Here is a 12054-nt window from a genome sequence, read left to right on the forward strand (position 1 = left end):
TGCCTGTAGTCCCACCTGCTAAGGAGGCTGAGGCAGGAGAATCCCCTGAGCATGGGAGACGGAGGTTGCTGTGAGCTGAGATAGAATCAGCCTGCAGCCTGGGTGACAAAGCAAGACTGCATCTCAAAAAAAAAAAAAAGAGTAAGGGCAAGCTACCAAATGCTACATAGAACCTCTTTCACATGGGTCTTAATTCCTTATATATATGAGAGAGGAGCCCTCAGGGCCTAATAATCATCTTTTAAAGGCCCCAACACTTAATGCTATCACATTGGCAACATCTGAATTTTGGAGGGGACACATTCAAACCATAGCACCCCCAAAGCCTTCACTTTTGTGTGGAACATAGCTTAGGTTCTGTCTCATCTCAAAATCAAGACTTTTGCATCTGACCCACTCTCACCACACTACTAACCCTGCAGACGCTGGAGGAGGATGAGCCACACACGCTGGTGACAGAAGAGCAAACCCATGGAGATGGTAGACACAAATGCCTCACATAGGAGTCACGTTATCAGAGGTTTGGATTGTGAAAGAGAGTTTGGAAAGCTAACTTGTTTGATGGGATGATGTCAAACTTATGTCCAAGGGATCTATTTAAAAACAGGAAATCAGAGCCAAAATATGTGCCACTTAGATCTCAGGATTAGTTTGTATATCCCATCCTGAAGGAATAACTAAACAACATAAAGAGGGATTTTCTGTGCACTTGAGACAAACAGTGAAGCACAGGATTTGATTCCATCTCTACTCTCACTTCTCTTCCCAGATGGTTGTAAAAAATTACTGCGATTACATAAGAATCCAACACAAAAATCAGTGCCAATGGAACATCTGGGAAAAGGGAAAAAAGAGACAAAAAATCACTTCCTCTGTGTTTTGAGGATAGATAATAATGAAATCAATATAGATAAATTAGACATCTGTGTGATATTTTCCCTCTGCAAGCTTCACAGAACTGTAGAAAGTGGCCACAGACAGACCAGACCTTATAAGTAACGCATCTGATTGCTTCCTTTTATAGAAGAGGATCCCAAAGGGGAGGTGGCTTGTCCTGCCTGGGTCACCCAGCAGGCTGGATGGCAGAGCATCTCTGAGAGATGGTTGCTTGGCAAAGCTATGGAGAAAAGCTTTGTATTTTGCAGACAAGAGAGACCAGAAGGCTGGGCTGGGAAGGGCGACAGAGAACATATATGTTAAGTCTCCTACTGAGTCTCAAGGAGCCTAAGGGTCTTGGTCAAAATCATAGCTTCTCCAGCTTGAGTCATCATGCCACTTCTCTCACAATTAGCCTTAAGTTTTACATAACTAGGATCATCTGCAAGCATGCCTTGAACTTTTCTTGTTATTTTTTAAATACAAAGAATCCCCATCTTTGTCATAGTACTTCAGGGTTCACCAAATTTGTTCTTCCTTTGGAACTCTCAAAGTGTGGAGAACTCCCGTTTCTAACCAAGTTTTCCCATGGATTTTGAGAAATTGCCTCAACTGTGGATTACTGAAACCCAAAACCCCCAAATCACTCTAAGGTTAGGAACCCAAAGAAGTTATTTTAAAGATAAATTTCACCCTTATGAAGTCCTGTCACTTGCAGTAGCTCATTACAGAAGACAAATCTCAAACCAGACCTTTCCATTCCCTTCTTTATCCTTAACTAGGTGTGGATCAAAGAATTGTGAGCCAGGATTGAAAAGGTCCCCAAATGTAATTCAGTCCGATCACCTCCTTGAAGCTAGGATCATCATTTATAACCACCTGGTCAAATGGTCACCCAGTTGATGATAGAATTCTTGTAGTGCCAGGAATCCCACTTTGTTCTGAAACATCACTATTCTTAAAGCTACTCCTTATACTGCACTTAATTCTATCACCCCTGCAGCTTCCTCTGACCAGTAGAATCTTTCATAATGCCCTGCTTCCTGTGACTATAAAAGATTGCCTCCACAATCTTGTGTTATTGATAACATTTTTCAAAATGAAATAAACTGCTTATGATAGTTCAATCTCTATAAATATATTTAAAGTGTTTGCCTTTATTTACTCATCAACGAAAACAGTTGACTAGACTTTCACCAAATATGGAAGACACATGTGGATTGATCTGCCTTAAAAAAGCTGTGTGCTGCCCATGAAATCAACACTGAGTAGCTATAATGTTAGTGTCTCTAAAAGAAGGTCAGCCAAGCCTCAGAGCAAATATACTGAGGGGCAAGAGGCTGGCGTCACTGATGATTGAGAAAGATAGGCCTTATGTGCTAAACTACTGTGCATAGAATACCAGATAGATTTCAAATATGAATGCAGATTGAACATCACAAGGTCACACATTCCAAATTGCAGACACTGATTTGCAATCAAGTTGTTTTGAAATTGCTCTGTATGTGGGCAGCTCTATGTAGCATACCCCAGGGAAAGTGACAACCAGGATTTTTTTTAATGATGTTTAATGATTTTCCCTGAGGGTCGGCTAGTAAACTAACACATGTGGAAATGCTTTATAAACTGTAAAGTACTATAAAATGTGATGTTGCATCATGATGATTCTATTTTGAACTCTGTGTGCTTACCATGTGCTTATACAGGTTAGCTCCTGAACATTCTAGACATTTTTACTGTTTCATATAAGTGAGTTTTTTTTTTTAATCTCACACCAAAGATAATCTTGTAAAAGATTTCTTTATCTGGTTCTAGGCATATCAAACTGATGATACACTAAAATTGCATCAATTTATGGTTGACATATCAAGTCTAAAAAAGCATAAAAGCAGAAAAGTGTCCAAAGAACACAGGCATAAACAGCAGCAGGAGGGTTTTTCATTTGATGAAAGAGAGTCAGTTTTGCCTTTAGGCCCATGAGACAGTGGTTGTATAACCAAAGTAGGGAGTGGGGTTAGGTGGACACGGCTATATTTCTGGGCAAGATGAATTATTATTATTATTATTATTTTGAGACCAAGTCTCGCTCTGTCACCCAGGCTGGAGTGCAGTGGCGCAATCTCGGCTCACTGCAAGCTCCGCCTCCCGGGTTCATGCCAGTCTCCTGCCTCAAGCCTCCTGAGTAGCTGGGACTACAGGCGCCCACCACCAGGCCCAGCTAATTTTTTGTATTTTTAGTAGAGATGGGGTTTCACCACATTAGCCAGGATGGTCTCGATCTCCTGACCTCATGATCCGCCTGCCTCAGCCTCCCAAAGTGCTGGGATTACAGACATGAGCCACTGCACCTGGCCAGATGAATTATATTCTTTTCAGAAATGGGGAAAGAACTAGATGTCCTTGAAGGTACTTCTTTTCCCAAATTATTAGTTGATTTTTGAACCAGTAACAATAGATAAGTTAAGAAACTGGACAAGTTTGAATAGATAAGTTAAGATTAACTTCCAAGAAACTGGACAAGGCGGCTGTCTTCTAAAATTAGACACAAACACAAATTAATACTAGGCTGTCCTACGCCCGCGAAAAAAAGATGAGCCATCACCTCACTAGTTTCCATGTGCTCTCACAATCTGTATGATATAATGTAGAGGTTAAGGACATGGACTCTGGAGTTAAGACTTCCAGGGTTCAAATCCTGGTTCTGTCACTTGTTAGCTGAGCAACTTTAGCTATTTAATTAACTAAATTACACCTCCATTTCCTCATTCCCTAATGGGGTCATTACACAGGAAAAGAATAAGTGTGGCTGGCACATGTAAGTGTAATAATACGTGCGTGTTATTATTCTGTTCATGGGCTTGCTAACCAAGCCCAGTTACTAGAAGTGCCCTGTCATATTTTATTTGGGTTTCAAAGTTTTATGTTTATCTATTTTTAAAATGAAAGCAAGAAGTTCTACCTTCTTCTGCCAAGCAACAATGAAACTGTCCACTCAATGACTGTGGTTTAGTGGAAACAGATGTTTCTGAAAAATAAAAAGCCAGGCCGTACCTTTTGGTGTCACACACATAAAACTTTCCACCAGCCATCCCAGAGCCAGCTGCCAGCCTCCTGGAGCTGGAACCTGCCTGGGTGCCAGGAACCCCCAATTCCTTTTCTTCTCTTTTCCCCCCAATTCACAAAAGGCTAACCTTCTATGAAATCAGAGGCCGTGTAAGGACGGTGATTGGGGCTGTTCTCTGCAGGATTGTTCAGGGTCTCCAAGGCCGATTCAATGGCTTCCACCAACTCATCCCGCTTGTCCTTCCTCACAGGCTTCTCCTCGGGGTGGCGGGTAAGGCCAGTCTCCAGCTGGTACACCTTCTGTAGAGTAAAGCTATCGAAAGGCACTGCCGCATACTCTGTGGCCAGCTTGACGCCAGCGTGCACCTCTGCTTTGTCCACCTGCGAGTGCAGGAAGGCCAGGAGGTCAGCCTGGGTTTTCTCTGGGGGGCTCCTGCCCAGCCCCAGGCCAGCAGCATCGCTGGCTTGGTACTGACCATTCCTGAGCTGCTCACTCCTCTCCTGCAGCTCCTCCTTGAGCTGCGCGATCTGCCGCTTCAGGCTGCTCAGGTAGTTGCGGTGCTGCTCCTCCCACTCCTGCAGGACGGCCTGGTACCCCTCCTTCCCCGTGGGGCTGTTGGCCCTGGGCAGTGCCAGCTGCTCCTCGTCACCTTTTGGGGTGCAGGCCAACATGTACAGGACGGAGATGGCACAGCAGAGGAGCACCAGCAAAACCACCACCCGGGAAATCCACGCAAGCAGCCCCCGGCGAACCATCATCATTCAGGAATCAGCCATGCGTCCAGAACCGGTGGCATCTCTCAAAGCCGGGGCCCCCACGGAAGGGCTTCCCTGGGCTAGACCACAGGAAGCATGCGTTTGGGGCCACCGGAGCTGCTTGCATCCATTTCCTTCTAGAACGAGTTCTGCCTCTTGGAGTTAACCACCACACAGAGCAGCTTCTCTACTTTTAAAGGATGATCTTGCAGGCAGAAGCAATGACTGAAGTGAAATCTCCAAGTTTTCACCTTCATTCCCATCATAGCCCTTCCCGATGTGCAGCCAACAGCAAGAGGGGACCTGGGAAGAAACACAAATGACATCAACACTTAATCAAGATAATGACTCCCTCATGCTCCCTACAGCAATCAATATCCAATAGATCTCCTGTGAGAGTTACGGCAAATGCCTATGATAGATGATTCAATATTGTTAAATGTGTATAAATCAGAACACAAACACACATCTGCAGTGTAACGCAAATAAGCAACAAAGGACACAGAAAAAAGATTGGAAGGAAAATGGCAAAATGTGAACAATAATTCTCTCCAGATGGAAAGATTAAGAGTCATCTTTCTACTTCTATTTTTCTGTATCTTGTAATTTCTGCATAGTGGCACACGTCCTGATGGTTAAAGGCAGAAAAGCAGAAATGTTAATGACACTGGAGTTGCTGGCAGGGGACTACTTGGCCAGAGACTGTGCTGTGTTTGTTTGCCCCCTCCAAGTCTTATGCTGAAATGTGATCCCCAGTGTTGGGAGGTGGGGCCTGCTGGGAGGTGCTTGGATCATGGGAGTGGATCCCTCAGGCATGGCTTGGTGCCATTCTTGCTGGAGTGAGTTGGCACTCTTAGCGCCCATGAGAACTCCTTGTTGAAAAGAGCCTAGCGCTTTGTCTCTCTCTATCCCCACTCCCTCCTGTTCCCGCCATGTAATGCCTGCTGACCTTCACCTTCCACCATGAGTGGAAGCAGCCTGAGGCTTTCATCAGAAGCAGATGCTGGTGCCATGCTTCCTGTACAGCCTGCAGAACTGTGAGCCAGATAAACCTCTTTTCTTTGTAAGTTATGCACCTTCAGGTATTCCTTTAGAGCCGCAAGAAAGAACTAAGCCTGCCACCAGGCGTGGATGCAGCCAGGTGAGCCCACATGCGTTCACCTGTGTGCGCTTACTCAGAGCAGGCCTGAAAGAGGATCGACATGGTTCTGAGCTTTCTGATCAGGAACTGGGGAAGCACCCACAAGTTCAAATATGTAAATAATAAATGTGGACGGTAACACATCCAGAAGGGATCAGGGGACAATGGTTCCAGCTAACTCTTTGATGCTGCTTACAGACAGGAGAAGATGAATTTACCATAGAAGGGATGAGGTTGGGAGAAGAAGAGACATCAGATTCAGAAATACTGTCCTGTTGGGACCCAAATCCCAGTTATATCTCTGCTCCAGTGTCTATGAGGAATTCTGTTTCCTGATTGTTCATAAGAAATACTCAGACGGGTCCCAGGACCTTTCACATGCTCTGCACCTCAACTCTCAATCTCAACAAATGAGAAGCCAGTCTTCCTGCTTTCTCCATTTCCCCCTGGGGTCACCCTTCCTGGTCCTCCACTCATCATGGACATTTCCACAGCACATTCCTTTTCAGATGTTCTCCTTCCTTAATCCCTTTTCCTTGTCTTCCCCTACCCATCTTGGCCAGAAAAAAAAAAAAAGAATGATTAACGGAAAATAGACCAAATAGAATTTCTTGTCTAAGGACATTTTAATGAAACCTTCTTAGATGCATCTTTCTTTTTTTCTCTTTGTCGAGACAGAGTCTCGCTCTGTCGTGAGGCTGGAATGCAGTGGCGCGATCTCTGCTCACTGCAATCTCTGCCTCCTGGGTTCAAGCGATTCCCCTGCCTCAGCCTCCTGAGTAGCTGGGACTACAGGCACACATCACCACGCCCGGCTAATGTTTTTGTATTTTAGTAGAGACGGGGTTTCACCATGTTGGCCAGGATGGTCTCTGTCTCCTGACCTTGTGATCCACCCGCCTCGGCTTCCCAAAGTGCTGGGATTACAGGCGTGAGCCACCTTGCCTGGCCCTCCTAGATGCATCTTTCTATATCACTTCACTCACAAACAAGCTCCCTGAGGGTTTCATGCCTTTGTCATTTTATAAAAACTTGTCATTTTAAGTAATCCTCATGATAACTAAATTATTCTTTATATAGTCTTCACCCAACTCAGAAAGCCAGATTCTGGGCCAATAATCATCTCATTTACTGGTAGTCTATCCTATTTACCGATGAGAAGAAGAGCCCAGCTCAGTCAATTTGCACGTTCAGGACCCTTGGGAGAAAAGAGAGAGATGTTCCTCTCAAAGATAGAATGTTAACAACCTCCTTTACTTGAATATTCACTTGCTATGCACTATGTCAACATAACAGTTCCTCTTCTATTAACCAGGAGATGTGCCTCTTAGTGATATCACTGTGCTATCAAAATAGTTTATTTCTCAACTTTCTGAGAAATTCAACACTTAACATTCTAATATTTCCTTCAGTCCAAGAATTCTCTCTACTGTAATTTAGAAAAAAACACAGTTATTAGTGCTAAGTTTAAAGTGCATGTTTAACCCTGGAAGCCTTTTCCATCTGATGAAAATCTTGGCATTTGTATAATTACTATAATTCTGTGATTTAAAACAGCTCAGCTTTGGTGTTCAGGCACCTTGCTGTTTCTAATGAAGTCCCTTAGATAAACTCATTATATCCAAGTATTAAATTACCAGTGAAGACATGTTACCATGCTATTCTGCCACTTTCAAGACTCCTACTTTAAATAGATTGTCGTTAAAGACAAAACAAGCAAATCAAAAAATAAAAATGGAATAGTCAACACATTTTGTTGTGTTGTGGAAACTTAAATTATGCAGTTTTCCTCTCAGGGTTTTCTAATAAAATTGTTGTATTTGCATAAAAGATGCAAATCATGTTGGTTAACTGAACACCATTTAAAAACTAAATCTGTGATTTGAAAATTTAAAACTAGAATATCTTTTTGTTCTGTTCTATAATTTTCTTTAAGATCTAGTTTGGCTTTTGAAATTCATTAGTATAAATTTCAAAATTATTTGGTATTCCACTTTTTGGAGAAAAGGAGAAAAAATGGAAAAGACAGATTTTTAGGAAGAATGGGCATTTTTAATAGAAATAACAAAAAGTCATAAGAACTGCTGCCAAGGAGGCAGCGATGAATTTTTCCTTTGAAATGTCAGAAGCAGATAACACGTGTCAGAAACAAAATTCCATTCTTTAACAGACAAAATATTTCTGAACCATTCCAGCAATCTCATCTGTAATCAAAAGCTTAAAAACTGGTTATACTGAAGAGGCTGGGAGTATCTGCTTCCTGAAGTCAGGAGAGGCTTTTACCCTTCGGATTCTTGCTTCTGTGAAGACTTCAGGTTTTTCCTTTGGTAGCACAAAACATCATTCTTAAAAGTGGGTGTTAGCCGGGCACAGTGGCTCACACCTGTAATCCCAGCACTTTGGGAGGCCAAGACGGGCAGATCATTTGAAGTCAGGAGTTCAAGACCAGCCTGGCCAACATGGTAAAACCCTACCTCTACCAAAAATACAAAAATTAGTCAGGCATGGTGGTGTGTGCGGCCTGTAATCCTAGCTAATGTGGAGGCTGCGGCATGAGAATTGCTTGAACCCGGGAGGCGGAGGTTGCAGTGAGCTGAGAATGCACCACTGCACTCCAGCCTGGGCAACAGTGCAACACTCTGTCTCAAAAAAAAAAAAAAAAAAATGGGTGTCACCTTACCACCTCTGCCACCTTCAGGAAGAAAACACCTTGATGAGACATAACTGGACCCATATATACCTAAGCCACGAAAGTTCTGTGCAATCTCCTTCTCTGAGCAACAGTGGGAGAATTAAAGAGTTAAAATTTATATGTTCACAGACTTGCAGATGGAAAGCACCGTGTAATTACCAAGCACTACTAGAAGTTAGAGATGACAGTGAAAATACAGCTTTATGTGATCACAGCAGCATTGAGCTACCATTTTAAGAACTTAGAAAGGCACCCACATTTTTAGACCAGCTCAATCTCTTGGGGGTGGCTGTGGGACAGAGAGAGTAGGGAGCAAGGAGTCCCTGTCAACAACAAATTTTAGGACCCTTGGAAGAAGGGAGATGCATATTCCCAGGTTTTTTTTTTTTAATTGTAGAAAATCCTTATGCTCATCATATTTCTTGACACTGCCATTTTTAAATGTTCATCCTTACTAACTGTTTTACCTAATACTTTCCTATCCCAGGTCAAACCCCCAGGGATGGAACTGTGATGCAACATGTCTGAAACTGTGGATTTCTTGATTAGAATGAAGGAGATATCCAAGCGCAATGCCTTTCCTGCCATTCTTACAATCTCTGGGCGACAAAACAACAGGGAGGCTTCTTCGTGGTCTTCTGTGAAGGCAGAACACCACTGCAGAGCGATGCTTGCAGGACTCACTCCGATCTGAGACCCAGAAACAACCTCCAAATAACACAGCAATGAACAAACAATAGATGACAGTCTCAGTCCACTCTATCTAGGATTCTGTCTTTATTCATCCATACAACAAATAGGCACTAAGCACTTAGTATGTTCAATGCACTGTATAAAAAGTTACAGGAGATGAAAAGGTGAACCGAGAACAACTCCCAGCCTCAACAAACTTACTAGCTTCTAGAGGAACTAATGTCCTTTCAAATAACTATAATTTGAGCCCCAAACAGACAAATACCATTAAAATAGATATAAAGTGTTAATGTCATGTTCCCACAGACCAAATGTATGGGTAAGGAGTGGGAGATGGGAGGATCTGAAAAGTACAAATATAATACATTTTAAAACGACAGAAGTTTAAGATAAATGTTATGTGTCATCAATATTTGTTAAGATAAGATATCCAAGTAGTTACAGGTACTGTTTACCATTTCATCTCAGAAGGTAAAACAAAGGCAGGTCAGGTTTGTTTCACAGCCTAAGACTTAACCAAAATGTGGCCAGTGCATACCGGGATTTCTATGACTAGGACAGAAGTTGCTCTTAGTTTGAGTGTAAGCATTTCACTCTGCAGATTTCAGTGAACATTTTGGTCACAAGAGCTGTGTACTCCGCCAAGATATGCCTACTAATGTCCACAAGAAGCTCATAAATCAAGAAAGACTCAAGGACAAGCCCTGCTGATGAAACGCTGTCAGGGTCAGCAGCAGGCAGAAAAGACAGTGGTTTCATGGCGAGGCCAGGGCAGGCAGCACTACATGCTACAATGACAGGCCTTGTAAGTGATAAAGGAAACTATTCAAGGAGTGGCAATAAATTCTGCAAGACATCTCCACCCCGTGTGCAGACACAGCCAAAAGGCTTGATGGAGAAAAAAACAAGCAGTGTCTATGGGGTCAGGAAGTGGTAGACCAAAGCCCTAATGCCGCAGTGCGAGTCTATTCCACTTGGGCACATACAATCAGCTCTTTGACAGCAAGGACACACACTAACCTTCAGTCAAAGGATTAGCTGTACCAACAGAACATAAACTCAAGTCATATCTCTCGGAAAAACATACCATCCTGGATGTGTGTGGAAAGGATTCTTATTCAGAGTTTTCAAATGCTCTCAAAAATGGATATAAAGTCAGCACTGTAAACTTTATTTGAACATAAGGCTTCATTTAGAATTCCCTCTACCCCAGTTGAATTCCTGTAGGCAGGGTGTGATAGCCAGGATCCAAGATGGCCCTCAATGGTCCCTGCCTCCTGGTATTCATACCACTGTGTGTTTGCTCCCACACTGTACTGGGGGCTTGATGTGAGTGACTGTATTAGTCTGTTCTCACACTGCTATGAAGAACTACCTGAGACTGGGTAATGTGTAAAGAAAAGAGGTTTAATTGACTCGCAGTTCCACAGCTGTACAGGAGGCATGGCTGGGGAGGCCTCAGGAAACTTACAATCATGATGGAAGGGAAAGCAAGCATATCTTCACATGGCAGCAGAAGAGACAGAGTGAAGGGAGAAGTGTTACACACTTTTAAACAACCAGATCTTGTGAGAACTCACTCACTACGATGAGAACAGCAAGTGGGAAATCTGCTCTCCATGATCCAATCATCTCCGACCAGGTCCGTCCCCCAACACTGGGGATTACAATTCAAAATGAGATTTGGGTGGGGACACAGAATCAAACCATATCAGTGACCAAAAAATATGGCAGAAGAAGTGGTATGGCACTTGTGAGATTAAGTTGTAAAAGGGGGCAGCTTCTGTCTTGGGTGCCCTCTCTCCCAAGCAAGCTGCTGTGTTGTGAGCAGCCCTGTGGAGGGGCCCATGGATGAGGAACTAAAGCCTCCAGCTGGCCGACAGCTAGCAAGGAACAGAGGCAGGCCTGCTGGCAACCCCCTGAAAGAGCTTGAAAACGTGTTCTGCAGCCACAAGTTAAGGCCTGAGATAACTGCAACCAGAGAGCTTGATTGCAACCCTGAACCAAAACTATCCAGCTAAGCTGCTCCCAGACTCCTGACCCTAAGACCTTGTGAGATAATAAATGTTTGTTACTTTAAGCTAAGTTTTGGAATAATTTGTTACATTCCAACAGATAGATAACTAATTCACAGGGTCACAGACTTCAGATTTACATAAAAATGCTATCTCTCAACCATACACTATTTTTCATTTTATAAAATGTTTTAATATGCCTTATCTCCTATGATGCAATAATCTTGTGACATCAGAAATACATTACTATAATCAATTCTCCGTTTGAGAAAGTAAGGCTCAGAGAAGTTATGCGACTTGTCTAAAACCACACAACCTGCAAGATATAGAAATGGGACTCAAACCCATCTTTGACTTGAAGCCCAATTTGCTTTCTACCAAAGCCCTCTGAGATTTTATTCTTGAACAATGGTCATTAATCCAAATATGTTTATTTTAAGTGTCAGGGACTTTAGGAAATCTGTAAAGTTAAAATGTAATTATGTTTTAGAGGAACACTGTTTCCAGAAACCAGAGTCAACAATGGTGTGTTGCGTAGAAGTAGTTGACTATTACAGCACAACGGCCGAGTTAATTGAGAAGTGATGAAGCACAGCAGGTCTGCCTCCCTTCCAGTCATTGTCTTTGCAGCCAACGGCAGCACAACCCACCAAGCTGCTTAAGCCAGAAGCAGGAAAACCATCCCTAGCCCTTCCTTCTCCATCATCTTCTGCCATTGACTTATCACCATGTCAACATGCTTCCTTTTCCAAAAGTATCTCAAATCAGTTTTTGCATCTCTACCTCCACCACCACCCTACTCAAGGCTCCATCATCTC

At 43.0% G+C, this 12054-nt stretch overlaps 1 protein-coding gene across 20 annotated transcripts in view; it reads right to left on the reverse strand.

Annotated features, from left to right (window-relative positions):
- The window catches only part of CSGALNACT1 (chondroitin sulfate N-acetylgalactosaminyltransferase 1), a 358363-nt gene that overhangs the window by 97657 nt on the left and 248652 nt on the right, over positions 1-12054 (reverse strand). For all 20 annotated transcript variants that reach the window (XM_024251232.3, XM_024251227.3, XM_063726561.1 and 17 more), the window contains one exon: positions 4068-4998. In XM_024251232.3, coding sequence (XP_024107000.3) covers positions 4068-4701 — 634 coding nt within the window. In that variant the 5' untranslated portion in view covers positions 4702-4998. The remainder of the gene's footprint in view (positions 1-4067; positions 4999-12054) is intronic.

This window comes from Pongo abelii, chromosome 7 (assembly GCF_028885655.2).
Source record: "Pongo abelii isolate AG06213 chromosome 7, NHGRI_mPonAbe1-v2.0_pri, whole genome shotgun sequence".
In the NCBI taxonomy this organism is placed as follows: Eukaryota; Metazoa; Chordata; class Mammalia; order Primates; family Hominidae; genus Pongo; species Pongo abelii.